Source organism: Falco biarmicus, chromosome 11 (assembly GCF_023638135.1).
Source record: "Falco biarmicus isolate bFalBia1 chromosome 11, bFalBia1.pri, whole genome shotgun sequence".
Lineage (NCBI taxonomy): Eukaryota > Metazoa > Chordata > Aves > Falconiformes > Falconidae > Falco > Falco biarmicus.
The window spans coordinates 18502635-18527970 of NC_079298.1; the positions used below are offsets into that span (position 1 = coordinate 18502635).

General features: G+C 36.7%; 1 protein-coding gene across 7 annotated transcripts in view; it reads right to left on the reverse strand.

The window, feature by feature from the left end:
* The window catches only part of TTLL7 (tubulin tyrosine ligase like 7), a 76272-nt gene that overhangs the window by 41815 nt on the left and 9121 nt on the right, over window positions 1-25336 (reverse strand). For 4 of the 7 annotated variants that reach the window (XR_008824703.1, XM_056356309.1, XM_056356313.1 and 1 more), the window contains 8 exons: window positions 14174-14349; window positions 13892-14020; window positions 12863-12984; window positions 12117-12184; window positions 6877-7035; window positions 5056-5272; window positions 2352-2516; window positions 1387-1545 (listed from right to left, as the gene is read on the reverse strand). Coding sequence is in view for 6 of the 7 variants with exons in the window: in XM_056356309.1 (XP_056212284.1) it covers window positions 1387-1545; window positions 2352-2516; window positions 5056-5272; window positions 6877-7035; window positions 12117-12184; window positions 12863-12984; window positions 13892-14020; window positions 14174-14198 (1044 nt within the window). In the remaining variant the exon portion in view is untranslated. Of the gene's footprint in view, window positions 1-1386; window positions 1546-2351; window positions 2517-5055; window positions 5273-6876; window positions 7036-12116; window positions 12185-12862; window positions 12985-13891; window positions 14021-14173; window positions 14350-15685; window positions 15797-25336 lie in introns of those variants that run through there. The other 3 variants (XM_056356311.1, XM_056356312.1, XM_056356315.1) reach the window with 3 other exon arrangements.

Consider the following 25336-nt stretch of genomic DNA (forward strand, 5'->3'; position numbering starts at 1 on the left):
CACTTAATACTTTATGAGATCCCTCCATCATAAACAAGGAGTCTGGGATAGTATGATTCTCCTCTGAGACCCATTATCACAAATGGTGAATCAGCTCTCCTAAAATCTCCATATTGCATGTAAAGGAGATAGAGGGGTATCCTGAACAGATTCACTACGCAGGTTGACTCACCATCTCTCCTAGAAGAGGTCTGTCACCATATGCTATAAAGCTGGACGAAATGCATACACAGACCAACTTCAGTCTGTACTTGAACAAATACAGACACTTATATGCAAGCTACAGGCGACCTATAGATAGATGATAATCTGGAAGCGTAAAGCTAAATCAAATGGACAGTGGGCTTTGCACAACAAGAACAGAAGATGTCAGTGTAGTACAGACAAAGTTCATGTCATGTGCTGCTTTTGGCTACCACATCAAAGCCACCAAATATGTCTGTCTGCAGGGCAACAGTGAAGGAATTTTATTTTTCTAAATAAAATTATACTGAACTGCTGAGAGAAACAAGCACAACAAAACACCTGTTGACAGTATTAATGGCCTGAGAAGAAAGCTATAATTCAGTAAATTGTGTACATTTTGCTCATCAGTAGGCAAATCATATTCATGATTTACTGTCAATAGACAGATTTTTAATACATTTTGCTTTTTTCCTCCCCATCATTTAACACAGTGACATAAGACAATCTGAAAAAAGGCAAGAACTTCATCTATATGTTATTAGTAGTGTAATTAAAGAGACACAATAGACAAACCTCAAACATTCCTGGTTGAAAATGTGTGCAAACACCACTTATCCTTAACTGTACCACTAATATATCAGAGGAGAAATGTTTCTTCCAGTCCATTCATGCCAATTCTTTGACAACATTTCATGTATACTGAATTAGTTTCCTCTGTTTATGTGTGTTCTTTTAAAAGCCATGGGAGAAGAAAAGAACACAGGATGAAATGAATCCCCACCCACCCCACCCCCCCAAAAAAAAAATAAAAATCATATATTCACAAAAGTTGCCAGAGCCATATTACAGAGCCATACTTATGAAGGAAATCTATGTAGCATGCAATTGCTATTAATAAGACCCTTCAGCTAAAATAACACCCAGATCAACATCAAGTTTCTCATTAGAACTTTCAAAAACCTCTGAAATGCAACATTCCTCCAGAAAAACAATTACCTTTACCTGAATCTCCAAAAATCACTGCAAGGCAGTGTTTCCACATGGATGCTGCAAAAAAAGCACCATCTATGTACTCTTCAACAGTACCTCCTGCAACACACAGATTTTCTTTGGAGTTTTCTTACTTAGATATGGATTCAACTGGGGCTTAGTTAACTTTACTCTCAAAAATTTACTTTACATTTGTTTAAAGAGGTTTACCTCTAGGAGCCATGGTTTTAGTTTTCTGTCCAGCAGAATATCAAATCCCAGGACTTCAAAGCAGACACTGTCACTTCCTGGTGCTTGCCCTGGCCTGCACATGCGATAAGCATGAAGAACATGTGGCTCTGCAACTATGAGAGTCTTCACTACTAACTCCTGTAGGGATTTTTTTCAGAAAAATTCATCAGGAGAGAAGACACCAGTATATATTGAACTAATGTGTTTCACACTTCAGTTTTTTAAAATTCATTAAAGTATCTACTAAAAAAAAGAATTACCAAATAAATGGTCTATAATAGATAAACTATTCCTATGGAGTAACGGATATATTTTTTTATATAGCTCTAGAGTATATTGTTATACTTTCCATAGCACACGTACTCTTAGATATGTACTAATTTAAATACTAAAGACATATTGGGAATAAAGTATAGTATAGCCATTCTTCACAAATTTCATTTTGCAATATAATTTTCGATAAATATTCTCAGGATCATACGCACAGATGGTGCCTAAGTTCTAACAATCTTAGGTCTATTCCTCAACTAAGGACACCCGTAACATAACCACTGACTTCAATGGCACAGGGTCCAGTCTACAGACATATGCAACGCTGACTACAATTTTGTCAATATTCACACATAAAATTCACTTTATACTCTAAAAAAGCCTCCAAGAATTTAAATGGGTTGGTTCCTTTCTATCGTATTACTTATGTGAATAACTGTTTGAAAGGGCTTTTGTCCTTCAGAAAAAGTTTAACATTACATTTATAATCAGTCTGAATTTAGTCTTTTAAAAAATATAATCATTTATAGTATGTCCTTTGTGGCATGCACTGCTGAGAATTTGGATTAGTAAAGTTTCAAAAATCATTCTGGATTCCAGTAAAGTGGGTGGAAGAAGCAATTAATTTTCTAAGAATACACAAAATAAAGAAAAGTGTATTAGCTTTATCTTACTGAAATATCACTCCAGAATTTGGAGACATCAAGATTATTTGTTTCTAGAAACTCAGTAAACCATTTTATGGAGCGTTTGCTTCCTTTGTCTTCTGTTTCATCCCGTTCAAAGTGTTCATTATGTTTATTGACAGAGTAGTTAGTCAGATGCATATACAATTGACTCTAAAAAAGGGAAAAAAGACATTAAAACACCTTAAATACAGCTCTAGAATGGTCAATTCAAAATAAATAAAAGAAAAAAATACATTAAATCAATAATGATGTAGTCAAACAGTTTGTATTTGCAAATACACTATGTGCAGATTTAGTGGGTCTGATTCTTGGAGATTTCACCTACTGAACGTTCTAGACTTCTTATAATAAAACCCGCACTCGTATTTAAACCAGTTGTAGTCAACTAATCTACCCCTCAACATCTGGTTAGGCAATATAATACAGCTGCCATTTTTACAGGTCTGTACATAAACTACCTAAAGAAGTGAAGAGGAATTATCATAACTTACAGAACGATTATATTCAATTTCATATAAAAAACGAACAATAAAGATGGTATTTGGAAGTGCAACTTTAAACATGCTAACACTCCAGCATCTGTTTCACAGAAAATCCCACATTTCAGCTTTCACTGTAGTTTATTTATGAGAAATGTTCTCCTGATAGCAGTACTTTATCTTTTACATATAAACTCATCTGCCATGTTGATACCTGCCAAAATTGCTCATTTTGACTGTCTGGTAGCCATACATCAGAGGGAGGTAAATTTCAAGATAGAGATTACATAAATGAGTGAGTGCTATAGTTCCTTTATGGAGCAAAATGTCACCAGCAATAGATTCGTGATACCAGTTGCATTAAAAAAAACAAAACAATTGCCTTTCCAAGGCCAAATTATAAATCATTATTTATATATTTACATTGTCTCCCAGTACACATACTAATTCAGCTTTCCACTTGCACTACACCATGATGAGTGTCCTTATCACTGTGACAGTTCTCTGTCATGTTTATACCTTATTGAGTTTAGTTGATATTCTAAGCTGACCATAAACTTTCTGTTCCAGCTCCTTTTCGATCAGCTAGCCAACAGATAACACGAGCTTTCCTCTGTCATTTATCTCACTGCATTTACTTATGTTTAAAAAAAACCTTAATGAAATTAACAAAACAAATCAATTTAATTGCAGGCTAATTAACACTACATTGTATTAGCACTACAAGTAATTAATTTCTCCCATGGCTTCCAATTACTGCTTTGAGAATCATGCCTATCACCACACCTATGGTTTTTGAGTCATTGTAACTGTCATCTTTCCATGAAATCCAAATTATTTCAGAAAAAAACAATGATTTTTCACACTACAAAGACATGAAAGTGTTTTAATAAACATCTGAACTAATCTTTAGTCTGAAGTTATCTGGAACAATGTCACTGTGGAACAATGTCATCCAAAAAAACCCCAATGCCATCAGTGATAAGCCAGGTTATTTCATACAATAGACAAACTATAAGATGAACGGTTATGAGAACACAGAAACAACTGCCTGTTGTATTTATCCACTCAAGGCATATTTGAGTGCTGCTAATGCTGAGATTAATAACAATAAAAAAAACATTAAAAGCAAACTATTCCAATTTGGAACACTTCCAGATATACCATTTATACTAGGCTCCAAATTATATCTCTATTCTTTGAAGGTGTGCTAAAAGACAGTCACAATATTAATTGGCAAGTAGGGAAAAAGCCCCTCCATGTGTTGTGTATTGCATAAGTACACTGAAGCAGCTCTAAACATATATGGTATAGAAAAGAAATGATACTGTATCTACAGAGCATAGAATGAGGTATAAGAAACTCAGATCTACTGACGCCTCCCAATGCTTCAGATCTACTTCTTCCCTAACAGACATCCACATTTTGGTCTGTGCCAGAAGAGAGGCGTAACACATCTCAACAAGGGAAGATGCCATAGAGTGAACAGGAGGATTAAAGTGTCCAAAAACTTTAGCATGTCTCTTACCATCTCTTGGTTCTCTGCAAGTTTACAGGCAGCCCTGCTGTATTATCCTAAAGTTGTCAAGTACACACACCTCTCCCTGCTGAAGCGGTCACTGACAAACAGTCCCAGCAGCAGGTTCCCTCACGCTCAGGGATTGCAGGGGCCACTCTCATGCACTGGCTTTTTGTGTTGCCGTTTCTCTCTTTTCTGCATAGGCTCCCCACACAATGGCTGAAACACTGCTGGGTCCTCAGCAGAAGCTCTAAACTTCAGAGATGTCAAACAATAATCTAGCAGGAGACAAACCTGATCCTCACTCCCACCCCAAACTCAGTCCCAGATAAATATAAAAGCAATCGAACTGTTTTGGAAATTAATTTACTTCATTTTTTCTGGGTTGAATGTCAATAATTGACATCATCTGCTTTCTTTTAAGAAATATTTAAACTCTAGCATACATACATGCACAGTCACATAAAATTTCTATACATAAGCAAAAATATGGCTATACTTGTGATTCTGATAGAAAAGCATGAGTTAAATACCGTTCATGTAAATTTTTTCTCTTCAATGACAATGCAAAAGTTCAGCCAGATGAATTCCAAATTAAACCTCATGACACAACTTATTTTACCTGCTCCAAACACTACACAGGTAAAAGTCTACATGCATAAGCAACAAATTGGAATGAACTCCAACTTACCAAATTTGAGTCACTGGGGGGATAATACTTTTCCGTGCCCATTCTCACCAGTCCATCATGATATAAAAATACTTTTAAAGGATCACAGGAGGTTACAAGAATATACACACGTAAATCAAACTTGTAGCCTTCCATAAGAAAGGGTTTGTCAAGATATTCCTGAACAATCAAATGATCCTGAGCTTGTAACTTTTCTCCATTTCTTATTAAAGAGATCCTGGTAAAAACAAAAGTTATTTTAAAAACATGGAACTCTGACATTAGTCTTTGAAATAGATTTTCATGGTCACCCAGCCAGGTAGTCAGGCTAAGGTCTACCTGGTGAAAGAGACTTACATGTCTAATTCATAGGGTAGAGAAAAAGTTCCATTCACTTACACTTTTTTTTTCCTGTCCTTTATGGTGCTTCACTGGATCAAAAAAAGGCAATGACCCATTTCAAAATAACTTTCTGCTTCCTTTGATTCAACAATTTGTAATAATGGGTTCCCTCTACACTTAGAAATTGTTTGACAGAATGACCAGTCTCCAGCTTCTGTGATTATTCCCCCTGCAGCTCTAAAAATAGGCTTCCAGTCTTTGTCACAACTTCTGCCCGAGATACAGGTTGCAGAAAACTTTCAGTGCTAACCTGACTTAGTAACGATGCTGGCAAAGCAGGACACTGAGCAGTATGACTAAGGGTGTCTCCGTATTTCTGTATTCCACTTTTTCCACATCAGAATGATAAATGGTTTATATATGGACTACAAACTGGCAGTCCCTAACGACATAGACTTTTAAAAAACTGTAATAGCTAATATTTTTCCGTGTATAATTATTAACCCGGAATTCCCATAGCTTTCTTGCCTTAATCTTACCCTCTATTATTTATGATATATTTCAGTGTTCTGGTACTGAATATTCCTAATAGATTTAAGTATTTTCTAGACATTTCTCTGAATTACGCTGCTGCCTTTCACTTCAGCTTATCTTTGCCTTTTATCAAGAGGACTGAAAAATAAGGAAATGGAAAAGTCTGGAGGCTTTACTTTTACACTGATTCTGAAATATTTTCAATAACTAAGAGCCTTACTATACTGTATAATCCAAACTGATATTAAAAGCAATAAAAGCTAAAATTGAAATATCTAAAACCAAGAACAGAGTTATGAATGAAATTGCAATATTTATCTCAATGTTTTTGACTGTGCAGCCCTGTCACAGGCAAAACTGTTTTGACCCAACTGCAGGTCACGGTCTCTTCAGGAATGTCCCTCCTCCAGCATAGGTGTCACCTCTCCCAAGAGTGCACCTCCAGCCACATCCCCCAACAGCATCTCCTGTTTCTCCTACACCTCATGGCTGCTGCTCTTAAATATGTGCTTCTCCGACTAGCTGCAGTTTTTGCACACAATGGGGTGGTTAGGCTGGTCTCAGAGCTGTGGAAGTTCCTGACATGCTCCTACACGTGACACCCCTGCAGCCCCCAGCCACAAAAACCCTGCCATTTATGCCCAATACAATCTCACCCCCTACATCTAAGCACAACAGATAAATTCACAATAAAAATAACTGTGATCTTAAGAATTATTTGAGCTTCATCAGAAAATGCATTTACTAGTTATGCCACATTCAGAACAACATTAAAATACCACTTTGATTTAGCTTTGTATTTTAGCTGTTTCTGCTTGTTAAGCCTTTGTCCAGTACATGAACTTTCACACATCATACATTTTGAAATACAATTTTTTTACTAATACACAGCTTCTGTTAGTGTTGTAAATAGCACTGGATTTAACCTTGAATGGGTAAGATGACTGAAGTTAACACACAACTTACCCATGTCCCATCGCACCATTAGCTGGTTTGACTATGAAAGTTTTCTGTCTACGCTTCTTCTTCAGTTCTTTTACATAGTTCTGAAACTGTGTGTATTCTGCAGGGAAGATCCATGTTCGAGGAATAAAACTATACTCCTGAGGCTGACTCTTGATCATTCTGCAAAAAAGTGTGCGTTAAAATATTTTAACTACTTTGATGTTTCAATCCTCAGGATTAAAAAGCACTTACAATAAAACTTGACAACAAAACTTTTTTAGTAAAATGCTATAACATGAAAACAAACTTTTGCAGTTGTTTAATAGTTAGAGCTCTATAACATATTCATATGCATACTTTAAGAAAAACAAAAGCAGACCATCTTGTGCATTTTTGCTTATTATCATGCCATATCTGCTTATTATGTTACTGGCATCCACCTCAATCCTGGTAAGATTTTTTGTTCAGTTGCTTAGATGATTTAATGCTATTCCTATTCTTAGAAATATTAAACGTAAAATAGATCATGTGATTATAGATCTGTCCCTACCTAACAGACTCCAGGGTTCCTCTCTTTTTTTTTTTTTTTTTCTTTTATTTTTCCTCCTGTTCCCCTTGGGAGAGGTGGGGATATTTGGCAAGTATTTTAATTTTCATATTGCTCTGTGTTTGGGGATGTATGAGGATCAACACACACACAAAAAAAAAAAAAAAAAAAAAAAGAGAACCTGGGACATCTGGAGTTTCTTCGTGGCTCAAAAAAGCATTAGTAACAAGGACTGAATTTAAAATTAAAATGGAAGCAACTTAGGAGGAGCTCTTTGTTTCTTTCTAGTCTTTAGAAGGAATTTTAAAAGGATCTAAAGGAATTGTGGTAAATACACTTTGATACAGACCAAGCAACTGCTCATGCACCTCCAATATAGGGTAAAACACACAAGCTTGGATTTGTGTTTGGTACCAGCATATTGTTAATAACATTCCCTGAACACCTTATTTAATCAAAAGAAAGCAAAGAAATGCAAAGCAAGGCTGGGGGAGGAGCAAACAGAAGAACGAAAACAAAAAACTGTTAAGACACCACAGGGAACAATCTCTGAAACTGACTTTGGTTAAAAGATGGAGCAAGGTTCCAATCTCCATGCTTTAACAGCTGTGGCACAAGAGGTAGTGAGCATATCTCACTTTAGAGCTGTTTTCTGTATAGAAAAGTCAAATAGAAGAGGGAAAATGGTGAAGAATTCAGTTTGTAGAAGTTTCCATCACTCGAAGCTGTGTATCTGGCAGACAGGAAGCATATACCCCCACCAGACTGGCAGTATGGGCTACATACATGTGGATTAGCTTTAAGCAAAGTAGCTTTAATACTGGTTAACAGCCAAGTTACAGGAGCAATGTGGACTTGGTGGTTCTATGCAGACTGGTATACCATAGTTCCCAGCAGAATAAATGTGGTCTTTGCTGAGTTAAATACTGGTGCAGCTAGCTTGTTTCAGGTATTCTGAGTACCTGAAACTTCATACATAACCTCATATGAAATTAGTTTGGGTAACTCAAAACTACTCTGTGACATAGGGTGGAACAGATCTAAAATACAAATATCCACAGACCAACAGAAAGTGATTGGGTGTTTAAAAAGAAATTAACTGACATAAGAAGTTCCCCAGCTTTAATTTTTTTTAAAAGTGACACTATGATGGATTTTAATACTTTTTAATTAGTTACAGATGTAGGCCTACTTTTCCTTTTGTAATGAAAACTAACAGCATCAGGGTAACATAAATGTAAAAGAGACTTACAATAGCATTTCAATTTTTAATTTCTACTACAAGCCTACATAATACTCCCGATGCAGCATAAGACACTTTCTTCAAGTGACTCAAGGAATAAGGGAAAAAAACAGAGCTGCCAACTACATCTGTAAGGCTAGGACTCTAGCCAAGCCCTACTGGTATAATAGATAGACTGTCACCAAATTGTTTAGCCAGCTACCCAACAAACACTCTGTAGAAACCACAATAGCTACAGTAGTCTTGAAGTACTGCATGAGGTTCAGTGTTTCTACGGCTTCATTGTAACTGTTACATTTACCAATCTCATTTCATGAAAGCCACCAAATATTCAGAAAAAGTTTTAAAAAACTTAAATAGGTATAATTTATGACTCATGCATAACTGCTCTCCATCTACTATATATTTACAAATGTTATTACCTTGCTAAGTGAATAGCTTATCTAGGCAGAAATTATTCTACTTTTAGGCAAAATGCAATTTCTGTGTTAGTTTCTATCCCTCTCGAAATTACTTACCGTATCCATCCTGAAGATAAAGACTTCCATTTAACTAACCTACAGGTTTCAGTACATATACTCCCTAGACAGTGAATATAGCTTCATGGTATTCTAGATATATTATTTTGTGACTGCAAGTACATTAGTTCTATATGCCTTTTTCTATCCTATACATAACTGAGTAGACTACAAACAATAATATGAAGCAGAACACTTAACCGTTGTTTACAAGTTCTGGTGCTCACTAAAACTTTTGACAAAAGAATTCAGCTCTGTTCTTTCCCTGCTTGGCCCTGTTCAGAAATGGCTTAGAAACATCATCAAGTAGCTTGCAGAATCAAGACCTATTCCATTACAATAGCCCTATTTTCCAGCACATCTGCTATCCACTACTGTGGGTAACCACTTCTTCACTGTGCTGCTCTATCCTTTAGCCTTTGCAGTCCTTATCAGGAGGTCTGAGATTTAAACAGCAAATTATTGTTCTTCTGAGGGCTATTTTAGTTCATGGATGTTATCAGACTGTGTTCTTGTTTCTCAGAGCACTTTCTGTGCAAAAGAATCAAAGGTGCTGAACAAAACATAGGTTACTAAAGACATGACTTGTCAGTCTAATAACACAGGTTCCACTGCCCAGATTTCATGATCCTCTGACTTTTCAAGTATGAAAGTTAGTGGATAGGTAGAGATGAGAACTATTCCTGGCCCATGATCAGTTCACAAACCTTTTAAACATAAACAACAAAGGCGCTGCAAAAAAGGCCATCTCATACATAGGTCTGTTCCCATTCATCCTGTACACCTCCTCCCCCACTTACCATATTCATTCTGTAACCACATTTATCCTTCACATGAGGAGACCTCATCTAAGAGACCATTTACAGAAATTAATATCTGGATGGCCCTACAATGGCACTTCTATTTTTTTTTCTTTTCTGTGTTCTGATTATTCCCCTTGAAAATTATGCTTGCTCCTACTTTTGTTCTCAATTACATTCCTGCTTCAATCTGTCCCACTACTCTGTGTCCCCATACTTTCTGTCCTGAGTTGCCTTCTTTCATATCTGACCTGCTACGTATTACACCACTCCCTTCCACCCTTTGCATACAAAAACTTGTGATCTGGAGTGCCTGGATATTGGCTGTAAGAAGAATTCCTGAAGTGCAATTCCTCCTGAATAGCATTTGCCTCTCAGAATCCAGTATATTTGTTCTTTTGATCCATTCCCAACAGCTTGCATGAAACGGAAGGGTGAGAACAGTGTAACAACAAAGGTAGATGCAGAAGAAAAAGAAGAGTCTACTCTCCACCTATTCTCAGCAGTTGTTTCATGAACTCTCGACAGTACAAAACCCACAGCTATTCTGTATGAGTCAGTAGCAGGAATAGAAAAGATTGCGTGCAGCAGAAAATCAAGAAAACAGAATTAGTGTTTCTGCACAATCCTGTTCAAATAAATTTTAAGACAGAGCAGCAGCTGTACAGGACAAAATCCTCCACTCCACAGAGAAAAGCCTGCCAAACTACATATCCCAACTGACTTGATTTCACATACATATGTCTATTTCACAAACAGTCTCAAGGCATTTCATTTTGATTTTTATAAAATATGAATACCAAGTAATGAATTGTGAGGCTAGTACTGTGAAAAAGACTGATTAAAACCCTGATATATCTAGTGATATTAACTGAAGTCACAACATAGATATGTTTGACTCAGAGTGACCATGTCAGAGAAATTATTCCCATCTTATCTATAATATGTACAATTTCCACACCAAGTACCTTTAAACTGTTTCCAACTCAGAATTCAGTCGGTTGAGAGAGGTATAATCAGACTGTATTTGATAACAATGTGTGCATAATAACAAGTCTTTTGTCTGTTTTGCACAGTTTTTTTATAATACAGAATACAGGGATACCACTGCCTACCAACCAACTAATGTTGTTCCACTGTTTCCAAGAGCTCTCCAAATAGCTGTTTGCCTCCATGCACTACCTCTATGTTTGTACTTAGAGTGTAAGTCTGGAAGGGGCAGTGAAAAGTGCTTGTGTAGCATGTATTGACACAAGGGAGTTCTGGCCTACATGTAGGACACAGACACCATAGCAATGCACATAATATTTGCATCATAATAGTTGCATACATTCTACATGCTACGTGTTGTAGTTATGAAACAGAAAAGTCAATAGAGTAAGAGAGAGAGGGGAGCTCACATTAATTACATTAATTTACAAAACCAAATTCTGTTCTGGTAACAGGAAATGCAGCGTAGGTGACGTTGAGGTCCAAAAGATTAACTCTATTAATAACTGCTCTTTAATTTAGATTAGAAGAATCAAAATACTCACACACATTTATCCCTAAACATTTAGTTATTACCAGGCTGGTGAATCACTAGTTAGCACTGTTTTCTTACAGGTCTTATTCACAGATTCTCAGCTAGGATAATTCTGCAGAACCCAGTTACTGTATCAGAGCAAGGAGAATTTAGAACTACACAAATGAGCCTCTCTGACTTCTTTCTTATATAAACAGTAAAATGCTTCACATTTTTAAAATTTGATATACACAAAACCACAGTCATTAGTTATTTTAAAGAAATAATATCCATCCACATACCAGTTATTTTTTCTGTTCTACCACTACAGGATATATGCCTGGGTGTATTATGTATTAAGTGTATTATACAATTATAAATTTAAGGTTCTCCTACATTCTGCAACATGAAGACAGAAAACTGAAGCCATATCATTTTCCACTGAAGTGAACTGGAGAGATACAGTAGCCCATTCAGATACTACAGATCCATGACCAAAGCTTAAGTTCTTAAGGAATCTTGGAAATTATTCTTGGTACTTTCATAGCCTCTTAGCAAAAATAAACAAACGTTAGAAGCAATAATTTAGTATTGTAACACATTAAATACTATGGCAGCAAAACATCCTAATATTAAAAGAAAGATATACTTAGTCATGTTTCTCGCCAGAAAATCCTTTCTGCAAATCTCTCCCATTCCTGGAAAATGGTTGATTCTCTAAGGAGAAAAAAAAAAAGAAAGCTAGATGATACTTTTTAGTTTTCGTGGCACACCTTATACAATCATTTAAAATGTCCAATGGCATGCTCAGGCAAACATCAGTGTTACAAATAAATTATTTAAGATAATACCTTAAATTACACTGTGTATTCTTAGCAAAACTAAAGATGCTGTAAATTGTATTCTCCTCCAAAACATGAGGGCTCATTGATTTGATTTCAGACATAAAATGAGACTATCATACTCTTATTCACAAGACTACCTAGAAACAAACAATGCTGTCACAAAGTAATGGTGAAAAAAGGATTTATTCACAGAAACTGTGGAGAGAGGTCTGTGTGTTAACTTACTGCTTAAAAGCTTATGAGCAACTTACAAATGATGTTTTGCATCTTCTTTCAAACTCTGATCATGCACAACACCCAACTGGCAAGCAAAAGCATGAAAGATCAGCCCCAAATATTTAAACACCAGATTCTAACTGGTATGAACAAATAACTCCAGAAAAGAGAATAGGATTTTATAATATGTAGTGGTATAGCCTTATTGCAATCTGGTTGGTAGTGTTTTGTTTCCTCTCCATACAAATGTAACGGCCAGAAGTGATATATTACTGAATATTTCATAGTGAAGAAGCCTACTGAAATATACCAGAAATCCTAACCACGACCCTACCTGATAGTTCCGAAGTTCAGCAATCTTTTCTTGTTGCACAGCAGAATCACTCCATATAAGATTAGCTGTTTCATCTTCATCACGTGTTTTCACAAATCCCATTTCTCGTATGACTACTCGTACTACAGAGAAATCACATACTTAGGAAATACTTTAAAACTCTAGAATAGATTAATTTTCAAAATTTAAAAAAAAATCAATTAAGATTTTAAAGACTTCCAATATTCAACCCTTCATCTGAGAACAATGTTAGCATGCAAGCTATATACTTATCTTGCAATATTTCCATCAGTCTACTGCAAATCTGTCATTACATTACAGCGATAACTCAGCTGTGCTGAGGCTGGAATTGGAGCACAACCACTGACGGGAACTGTAAAGAGTTTCAGGGCATTCCACAACCATCCAGTAAAAGTGCACTTGCACAGCTTTTAGACTTAATCTTGGCTATCACACACGTTAATTTTAAAACAGCGATGACTGTTGTGTCACCAGACAGGGGATGAGAATGCTTCCTTAGTCAAGGTACAGTAGTTACAAAAGCAAATGCATACATTATTTATATATATATATAAAAAGATTGATGCTGTGCCAGGCATAACTCAGGTTCTAGGAGAAAAGGTTTTTCTTAAGTAGTGCCAAGCATCAAAATACAAAACATTACTAGATTTTATTGAGAAATCCCTGTATAATAATTTAACATTACATTTACACTGTTCACCTTTCAAGGCTTTAAGTAAAATTTCAAACACATATGTAATTCATAATTAGAGGGCTTTTCCACAGCCTTCTTGATTACTTTAGTTTTTGCATTTCAAGGCCCTTCCCTGAGTAACAAATGGGGACTAATAGATAGACAGTGTTAAAACTCAATGTTGCAAAAAAAGAATAAAGGTTTCTTACAAAAGAAAATCTTTTGGAAATGTCTCACTGTCAGCTTGATGCAAAGCCCATTAATTCTCCCCACTAGTTAATAACTCACTCATGTCAATGGCTATTAGGATGAAAATAAAATATGTAGCTTCCTACCAATTTCATATTTTGTGCCAGCGACATTTGCAGTGATGACTCCATTCTTCTTCTTTCTGACTTTTCTTTTAATTGTGCTTTGGTAGGGTAGTTCCGAACTTAAAGTCAGAGGAGCAGTTCCATGGTTATCTTTGAAAAATAATGTTTTAACTATCAACACCTTTACATCTCAAATAAAATATACAAATGAACTACAAATACAAACATTACTTCATCGCAACTTAGAGGTACAAGCATACAGAATAATTAATAGGTTATATTAAAAATCCAGGATTAGCATACCTCCCTCATTAGGCAAGGATGGCATTATAACCTAGGATAGTGCAGAAGCAGAGCCCAAATTTCGTTCCAAGTTCTCAGAAAATAATGGAGTTGTCAAAGCCAAGTTATTTAAAGCTCCAGTCATACCATTTCAGTCTCTGGTTGCAGCAAATATTAGTTCTAGAATGAACAGATATCTGTGTAAACAGATAAGAGAGACTATATTATTATATTATAGAGAAATCCTGAAAAAATATAAACAGCAGAAAACTAAATATGGAAATGCTTTTAATAACAAGTCAAAAGTAATGCTTATTTTAAAGGACTGATCAAGTTATTTTAAATACAAAACTTTGTTCACTACAATCGAATTGTTTTGTTTCTGGGAAAAACAATTTTGCAGTATTAATTTTCAAAATGACAGTATATTACCTCATTATCTTAGTTTCACATGTGTATGGGAGATTTGGGGCATGAAAATAGGTAATACAACTCAATCAATACTGCACACTTATCTCCACAAAACTCACTGAATTTTTAGTAAATTTAAACCGTATTTTAATTAAAAATTTTAAATCAGACACACTGTATTATGTGTTTTCAGGTACCAAATGGGAAGTAACTCAAATCACCTTAATAATTTTCTACCTCTTATTTTTCAACATTTTTTTAAGCAATTGTCCAATAATACCTGGTAACACCTGGCTGTGAGTTCATGACCACTTCATGACACAACGGGCGTAGTTTCAAAGACACTTTGGGCTGGCAAGTATATAAATTGTCAGTTTTTAAAATGAAACAAATGCTGTCTTTGGCAGGCTGTCTCAAACAAATCTACGAGTTTTCAAAACATATACAATGTAAGTTACTGATTTTTAAATGCTTTTATTTCTTTTCTGCAATCATATGTTTGGCTAAAGTTTCTTACTCTAGCTTTATTTTAGTTTATATTGCCACTTGTGATTGCAAAACTCACGATAAATAGCTTTATGTAAAGCTATAAATAGCAGAAAATTACAGTAAAGTCAAATTCAGCCATGGCTTATGATGTGAAACATATTTGGTCATAAGATTGGACAGGATGTGCATTAGCAAAATTACCAAAATATTACTTATAGATCCTCATTTTTTATTTGCATGCATGTGTGTACACACATGTCAGAGAGAGAGAGAGAGAGATACACAATTAAATTCTGGACAAGCCACCCTCTTGGTAAGAAAATAGAAAAGCAGATACCTTGGCCTGCAATATTTTATTTCCTTTCAAGACAGAAATTTACCCTTAACAGTCCATTAATACAAAAGGATAAAAAGAACAGTTTATGGTTCTTTTATGACTGTCACCAATCTACTAGGGGACAAACTCTGCTTTCTAATAAGACAGCCAAATATCCTTCATATTGATTTAGTGGGGTGCCACAAATTAACGCTAAAACACGACCCTACGTATTTATCCAGAAAGTAAGAAGAGGAGACAGTTTATACACAGATACAAGGTTCCCCAGCACAGCAGTAGCATCCAGCTATACCTACCTGCAATATACTTTGCTGAACCAGAACTCGCTAAGAAAATCCCTCCAAACTGAACTAAAACTGGCAGGTCATTTCGAAGTTTTAATGTTTTGGATGACGTTATCTGAGAAGGTGTCTTGAAAGTCCTCCTGCCTGCTGTCCTACTCAAATTAGACACAGAGATGGGAAAGCAAAGCATTCATCCTCCTTAAAACCGCTGTGAAGGAAGAGCAGTGTTGGGCACAATGGTTCACTGAATATTGCATGTTATATACTCTTCTCAAGCTAAGAATACCATCAGAGTACAAGACGTGTTTAGTTCCTGGGAATAATACTGAAGTGCATCTGTTAGCCAATTAAGGACTTCTATGCACATACACCAATGCCTAGCAGTTCTTCCTTCCCTGTACTGGCTAAAATCTTTTAACAAAGTTGGAAGAATGTCAAGACCACTAAGATTTTCCCTGTGAGAAACGCCAGCCCTTCCTAATGCAGCATGATTTAGAAGCTATGGTACGGTAATAAAACCCAAGCAGCTCATAGAGCTTGCATTCAGCTTATAATCACAGAAGAATATCTGCCCAAAGTTACTATAACACACTGTATTCTGAAGGTGGACCATAAAGCTCCAAACCTCGCCGCACTGTTGAGTTGCTGGTTTTCTTCATATAGAAACCGTTCTACTCCGAGAAGAACACTCTTTAGGGTTTAAATAGAAAGCACCAACAGTCAAGGTCCATGACTTTGAACCAATTTTTTAACACACATACATGAGTTGATGGTAGATGTATGGTCACCTTTAAGATATTCTATGGGCAATTAGTAGTTTGGCCACATGGAAAATTAAGTAATTGGACCCTCACAAAAACCTCTGCAAATTGATCACTGAAGTAACTCTTCAGAAGATTACGAATGAAATAATTTTTATCATCACAGCTGAAGCATGCACTCCTCGATGCCAAATCTTGTAACAAAGGCAAATGTATTCTATTTGTCAAATCCTGATTTAAACTAAATTCTTCAAAGACAAAAGGGATCATTACTGTATTCTGTAGTCAAACTTACTCTGGGATTTTGACTTTTCAGAAGCACTGTCTTATACCAATAAATTCAACTGTATTCGGCCTTAGGCTTGTATATTATAATTCAAAATTGTTTTATCATTGCTTCACTTCTCTCAAGTCACCCATCTCCAAACAATAACTTAACTGAATACCAAAACACCAGCAGTTCTAAATTAGTAGATTTCCAAAATATTTTGCATAAGGTTTAGTCCTTTCCTTTGTTCCTACTGGAACCACCTCCTTTGCAAAGAACAAATACAGGTCCAATGAAATCGGACAGTCTCAGCTTTCCTCCCTACCGTGCCCCACAAGCGACAGATGAGAGGTACAGCACCTCATCTGGGGGAATACGTTACCCAGAGCACTAGCTGTGCATTGCAAGCTAAGCCATGGGAGCAGTGGACTTGCTCCTGCTTAGACCTCCGTGCTTTGTAGATCCCTCGTGCAGTACCATGAGAAGTTCCAATTCTGCAGCAAGAAAATCTAAGACCAGGCTACTGACGAAGCTGCAGTCCTCCCAAGTAAACTGCAGCCGTCCCTCAGACTACACTTTAGATAAGCAGTTCTCTAACTGGGGGAATGGGTCACTTGGAAGAGACAGAACTACACCTCTGAGAGCAATCAATGAAGGGCTGTTGCTGAGGGGAGGGAGCTGGAAGGAGAGGGGCGCACGCTGACAGAGCACTGAGCTGCAATGCTGCAATGCAGTGGCAGCCATGAGCTCACACACACATCTTTCCTCTTTTTGACTTCTACACAGAAGTCACCCAGAGTTACTTCATTCTCTGACCCAGGTCCTCCCCAGGCACCTTTTCCTAGCTCACATCTCTTGATTTGTTATTATTGTCCAGCCCTACGTGCAGGCCAGAGCACAGTTGTCTCAGGCACGCTGAAAGGAACAGACTCGCAGCGCAGACCGCTGCATGGACAGCCTCTGCTGCCACGACAGAATTGCCAGTTACAGGGCAAAGCGGATTGCAGGACCCAGCGGATCATGCGAGAGTAATGGCAGCAGCATTGCTGGATTACAATTACATCAAATTCCAAGTCAGTTCTTATAACTGTGACAAGTTTTTACTTATAAAATAAGCATTACCTAACCTATAACCTGCATTCGGCTACAACAATGTAGAGGGTATCTCTCTAGTAACCCACCTTAAAAACCTGTTTCTATGAGATTGCTTTTAATAACATGGAAGAAAGTATTCTATTTCCAAACTGGGACTGATGGAGCTTGCTTAACCTTAGCAAGTCAGCTAGCAGGAATCGCTGATTTCACACTCAGACAGAAAAGGATCTCAGTTCCTGCTGTATATATCATTTCTCTCCTGAAATCATAATACACACAAATTGGCGAAGTTTGTTGCTCACCCACACTGATTCAAGGGTGGCTGAACAAAAGTGGCTAACCTATAAATGGAGAAAGAATTGTGAAGAGGAAATAAATGCATCTTCATCAGGTTTGCACATTCTTATACAAACAAGCACTTTGAATAAAATTGTTCTAAGTGGGGGAATAGATTAGATGTTTTCTTTACTGTTGCCTGGCAAAGGTGTGAGAAAGCCAGCCATAGAGACACACTGCACACAATCCTGTCCTAGAAAGAGACAAAAGAAAAAAATAAAGGGGGGAAGAGAGGGAAGGAGCTTTTTTCCTCCAGGGACAGCAGAGGTAGAGTACTTTTGCTGGAGAGTGAAGTCTTACACACAGTCAGGGCCAAAGCAGATGCTTGAGTCCATCTAAGGGAACAGTCTGGAAAAGGTACAAGGGTGTCTGCGTGAAGAGCAGGGGAAAGTGGGAAGAAGTGGTTTCATAGTTAACAAAATGATCCATGTTTCCTTGATAAAAAGTTATAATATGTTGTGGAAAATAAAACATTAAGAGCATTTTTTTTTTTTTTTTTTTTCACAAATCAAGTGTATCATAAGAAGTTTGTTTATTGCCTGAAAAATATTCTTCTGGCCTAGATTATAGAGAAATATTTTTGAACAAATTATTCTCATTTCCTAAGTTTTTTGCTCTATACTGCTCACAAGTGACCTCTGCCTTTCATGATGCTTCACTTTACATCCTGGTGCAGCGTGGAGCTGAAAAGGTTATTTTTAACCTCTGAAAAGGAATTGCCATCAGAATCTTTTTTTTTTTTTCCCCCAGAGTAAGCATCCCAGAAAAAGGTTGAATTAATCAGATCAAAATAGAGAAGGGGGAGTCAAATTCAAACTTAAAATCAAGTCATGCAACTAGATTCTCAAGTCAAGTACCAGTACCCTAACAAAAAGAGACTAGGTTGCATATGCACATTTAAAATAGATTTCATCTAATAGATTTAAGCATTAAGAATGGTAGAATCATCTACTATCAAAATACTCCACGTTCCAAAGCAGAGACAATACTTTATCACCCATGTACTGTTTTTAATGTGAACCTCTTCCTTCCTTCTAGCTATTGTGACACTACTGGTGACCAGTTTGAAAAGCTCCAAGGGCTATGCATGCACTTAAATTTACACACGTGAACTGAAAACATGACTGCAGATCTGAAGCCATGGCACATGCAAGACCTCTCAAAGACAAATAACATTTCTTAAGCATCTTCTTATTAACCTAGGTGAAATGCTACAAAAACAAATGTGTCAGGTTTATTCTACTTTCCTGCATTCTTTGTGTATAGGTAAGTAATCACCAACAGTAGAATATTTTAAAATAGATTTCAAAACTAGAAAACTGCTTTCCTCTGACCCCATTAGTGCAATTTACTTAGTGCTGTCAAAATGATCTGGAAACGCACAGTAGCTGGGAAGAAATCCACAAAGCTCCTGACATAAGGAGCTTTCACTCTGAAACGGAGACACCCTGAAGATACAGTTACAGAACTTGGCAGATGACCATAGGGAGGGAAGGACAACACCACAGCACTGCAATCCTCACTCCCCAATTAGCTGGAAAATTAAGATTACAAAAATTTCACAGAAACATGAAAAAGAAGTTAAAATAGCCTTCAAAGCATTGGCCTAGCAAACATCTGAGTTCTGGTTCTGTCAATCTAATCTTTAAAATACTTTTTTTCCTTCCTTACATCTTGAGCATGAAAGTCTGGATGCACTATAGTGGGGAGTCTGCTCTTTATTACAGTTAATACAGAATTATAATCTACTGCTGATCTGGAATTAAGTTATAAAATGCAGATTCAAAATGAGTTTAAGACATTCACAGAAATTATAATAGAGAAAAATGCCTTTTTCAGTACCACCCTCAAATAGCAAGGTAATAACAAGTTGCAGTAATTAAACTGTAAAACTAAAAGCCCCGTATCCTTTCATAATTTTTGTAATATGCATCTTCACAAAATGTATGTTGAAGTGTTCCTGCTACAAGCAAGCGTAGCTGAGCAGTTTTACTGTATCATGCTAAAAGAACAATTTGGTGTTTTTAAGTCTTTACTCTCACAGAGAAATTCTAAATGCAAAAAGTAATCCTCATTTTGAGGCTCAATGTGTCAAAGTGATAAGCTTGTTTTCAAAAGGCTGTCAGCTGGCTTAAAGATGCATACACATTAGGGCTTCGTTCAAAATATTCTGAAGTCAAATGAAATCTATCAATTTCAACACCCTTCACTTTCACGACCAAACGAGAGGAGATGTCTATTCAGCAGTTCTTTCAGGCAGAATGAATGTTGAGAGTTCTCAGGTGCTTGATTTCCCAAATGGATAGCAACAAGCTACACAAGAATACAAACAGCATGATTTACACAACTTAAAACTTTTTGAATCATGCAGTTCTGCAAAACAGTTCTCTGAAGTAGATAATCTAAATGGCCAGCATTTCCAAAACTTCTAAAATTTCTCCGAACCAACAAACTACCAAAACAACCAAACCAAGCTACGGTAACAGCACTCTTCCTCTGCATCGGTAAGTTACAGTCACTTTAGTGTGAGTTTAACCTTACAGCTGCCCTTTCCCATTCGAGACCCCAATCAGTCTTAAGCTTCTGCAATGCCGCTTATATATAATAAACACAATTTTACAGCGTCTACTTAGTAATACTGAAAGCATAAACCATCCTGACCCTTCCAGGACAACTTCAAAACACAATGCGAAATAGAGTCTGCATCACAGTTGTGAACCTGTATCTTTTGCTGGAGTGCGTAAAAGTTGTGTTATCTTGAATTGTTGGAGTCTGGTCAGAAAACAGATCCTTCAGTGCCAGCTCTGCAGCTCAGCCACCCATGTCGGCACAGAGCCTCAGGAGCTTTGCAGTCTCAGTTTGTAGGAGATTTTCTTTTGGTTTTTCCCGAATTTACACTTTACAGCTTTGGGTTGAGTTTTTTCATCGTTTATTATCACAAAAGGTCTATGAAATGGTAAGTATACATCCCCAGTTCATAAAATAGAAAAGGTATTAGAAGCTGTTAAGATGGTGGAAGTGTCACAAGACAAGAGTTCCACAGGAATTAATAATTTCTTATTCACAATATACAGAGATCAGAATTAGGCACAGAAGCAATTTTTTTCTTTTCAGTGTTGTCTTGAAGCAATATTGCTTCTTTTTGTGTTCATCCATTTTCCAAAGGGAAACTTCAAATCCTTGGCCGAATTTAAATCAATGTCAAAGCTTTCAAAGCTGAAGATCAATTTTCTCTTTAAAAAATGACCTCCAAAGTGTCTTTCATAGCACAGCAGACAATGTGACTGTCAGCTCATTCTCACCCTTCGAAAGCCCTTTCTAATGCGATAACATATTTCAGACTGTTAGCAAATTGAGTACTATAAAGTTTCATAGTTATATTCTGAATCTTGAAAGAGGGCCGTGAAAGAAAGCAAGACAGAATTAGAAGGCTCCAATAAAAAGGACAACGCTTGAACCTTTTTCTTGTTCAGTAAAACATAGGAAATACATTAATTGAAAAGGTAAGTGAAAAGAACTTGTATGACTTACAAATCAATAATTCATAAATGAAATGCAAGTAAATTTAATAAACATCATTTGGCATTCACAATGGCAAGGAAAATATTGACAAAATAGCCCAAACAACCCAAAGTGTTACCAAGATTTTATACAGTAGAATCTTTATTTCAGAAATATATATCTGCGGCATTTGCTGCTAAAAAAAATACCAGCTTTTATGTTTTACTCTCTGCCAGCAAAAAGCCCAGACAATGCATAGGTTTCATACTACTGTTCAGCACTTCAGTAAGTGTTGATAACACCATAAATCTGTCAGCAGGACAGCATTTCACCAACTCCAGAACAGAAAGTATTCCTAGCCTCTGATCACAGGAAGTTCCACTGAACACTGCTGAATGGACATGCATCTCTATTTATTTTAAGTACCCACCTCAGCAACCCCAACAATCATTCCACCTTCATTTAAAATAGCGTTGGAGTCATCTAGGCATTAGCAGCCTAGAAACATACACTACATTAGAGTGCATTGGCTACATCAGCTCTGCAAGAAACAGCTGAGCAGCATGATACCTACCACCCATAGGAGGGCTGGACCCCTGTCACCTCAAATGAATCATTCCTTCAAAACAAACAGCTGAAGGACAATTGTTTGATTTGTGTTGGGGACCATAACTGCAGGAAGCCATGCTGACTGCCAGACTGCCGCACACAAAGGGCCAGTGCTCTTTGGGGTGAGACAGCCATGGCTGCTAATGAAAGAAACAGAGATAATAATGCGCAATAATGATTAAATGTAACAGCAACACTTAAGTGTGACATTAAGAGTGTGGGTTTGGTAGGGGAAAAGGTAAATGAGAGAGTTAGGAGAGGAATTGAGTTGTATCACCTATGGGAACATCTCTGTTCTGCTTTTGACTCCGCAGTGCACCATCCATGCTCTTCATTACAGCATGTCAACATCCACCAACACGTATCAAAGGGTGTTTTAAACTGTGTACACCACACACTAATCGCTGCAGGAATTAAACCATGCCTTTCTTTCTCTGTCATTCACTCCTCAAAAGATTTACTTCTCTAGTGAAAACTACAGATCTTAGATATCTACAAGATAGGACAATCTAATATTTCACATGTATCATCATAGTTGTCTTAGTATAACAGAAAAAGCACTAATCCTTTAATGAAGCTGAAATATCTGCAATGATTCATTGTATTATAATTAGCCCTTGAGGGGAGATTTACTAAAGATCTTGAGGAAGAAAAGCAAAACCATGCAAAAGGAATATCTTTAAAAGGTTCCCCCTCACACATCAAATACTCCCTCCCTTGCTTCAAGTTGGTGGCATTGGCTTGGCATGAAAACAGCCTCAAGTTCAGGGTTACAAGAACACAAACATGATTAAAATAATTTCTACATACCTCTGTGTATTGCAAGAGCCACCCCCCTTAGCCCCACATGAATTCTGCCCCACTTCATCTCATATTTTACAGGCCTACAATTCATAGATCTATTTCAGCATCTCTAGACACAGGCCGCAGTCATCACATATGGCTGACGATGACGCCAATTGAGGATTACATCATCCTAATTCAAGTGTGGCCATATAACAATGTTTTCTAGTTTAGCAACACGCCCACAGCAGCCTGAAATATAAACAGGCAGTCGTTAGCCTGCAGTTTCAGCACCTGATGTGCACACTTCAAATAAAAATCAGGCCTTGAATAAGCTACCAAGTGCACTCACAAGAAACATCTACTCAAAGTCTGCTTGACTGTGAAAGTCCAAGAAAGGTGCTCTTCCATGATCACTGAATTGTTTTTCGTATTATGCTGACACTTCCAACTATAGATCGATTTGCTCAGCTCCCACTGGGAATACTTGTGGGCTTGTATGAAGGTTGGTAGACCTCTATCTAATATTTTAATATCAAATTTAATATCTAATATTATAATGACTATGCCATATACTTCTCGGTAAAGAATAAATGACATCAGAAATATTCATAGCTGGCCTACAGTATCACTAAGACTACTGCAACCAACACTCAGTGCTAGTAATACTTTACAAACAGCTGATAAAACCAGCCAGAAACTCCAGCAGCTACAAAACACATCAGCAAAAATATGCTTTCCTCCCCACAGCTTAGTACTTGGGGCTCAATGGGGTACCACTTATTTGAAAATATTTTTGCAAAGGAAAACAGAAGAAAATCAACAGTTTCAAAAGGATGTGAGTCCAGGCTTCTCCAGCTGAAACTGACCCAATTTATAAATATTCCTTTAAAAAGCTCAATTGGCTCCAAACCCTCTGTGTCACGCTATTTTTATCTATTATTGTAGGGGATCTAAATAGAGCCATTATCCTCATCAGTAATGAAATGAGATTCCACTATCCTACTACAGGAATATTTTGCGTATATGCTGCTCACCTGTAAAGAAATACAGAATGTAGTCAGAAAGCCTAGAAAAATAACATGCTTGAAATATTGACCCTAAAATGAATTCTTTGAATACCAAAACTAAGAAGGAAAAATAAAGTGCATCAGACTTCATATACACTAGCTTTAATTCGTGCTTAAAAGAAGAAAGCATGAGAATAGCCTACCAGAAAGTAATTTTCCAGGATATGCTTGAACTCATAGGATCAGAATGTACCTTCTGAACAAGTACAGCATTAATGATGCAACCCTGTAGTATTGAACGGTTTATTTATTGAGTAATCATACATTGTCTCTGAGCTACAGAGACCATACTGACAATAGCATCTCAGCTTTTAACGTAGTTGAAAATAACTCCAAAATCTGAGGTGATAACTGCCCTAAGCACGCGTATTCGCCTTCATGACTTTAATCACAGCAGCAGCATAGTTCCAAGTTTGGAACAATATCACATTTAGTCCTGTCCTCATCCATCTTGGTCAACTCCCAAAAAGCAACACTTCAAAGCAATTGGCTCTGGAGTGTGTGTTTTTAAAAACCAAGGGAAAAAAAAACCAACCAATCAAACAAACAAAAAACACAAAGTCATTGTGTGTTGATTAAGAGCTGTGATTGAGAAATGTACTAAATAAAAAGTCCTCAGCCAGAGGCTAGAGCAGTAGAATATTCAATTCATTTAGTAGGGCTTGATTTGACTTTTCCTTGCCTTAATCTCCTATTTTTTTAAAGGTGCATTCTTAATGAAGCAGAAAAGCATAAACTTATACAGTCAAATACATGCTGGCTGCAAAGTTAACAGGTTTTCAAATATTCAAAAGAAAAAACTACATTTATTTCTTATATATAATAGCAATACACACCACCACCACCCAAAATAAAACAGGACTGAAAACTGATCTCTATGCTCTTTCTTTTAATAATCATATTATCTTAGGCTGAAAATTACAATGTTCATTGTTTTGTGCTTCTGACTCTCTCAGACACATCACACCCTTCATATTATAGAAGAATTTTTTGTAGCCAGGGAGTATCATATTTACCTGATAACCACAGATATAGAAAAAAGACATGCACCAAGCCAAGCCAATAGCATTTATAAATACAAAAGGTATGGAAAAGTTACAACATACCTATTAACCAGAAGAACAACTCTTTCAGTAAATGTTTAACGCGAAATGTTAGTACGGATGAGAATGAAGGAGAAGACCATTAATAATCCAAACAGAAAGAAATGGAGAAAAAACTGGGATTCATAGTTAGTTAT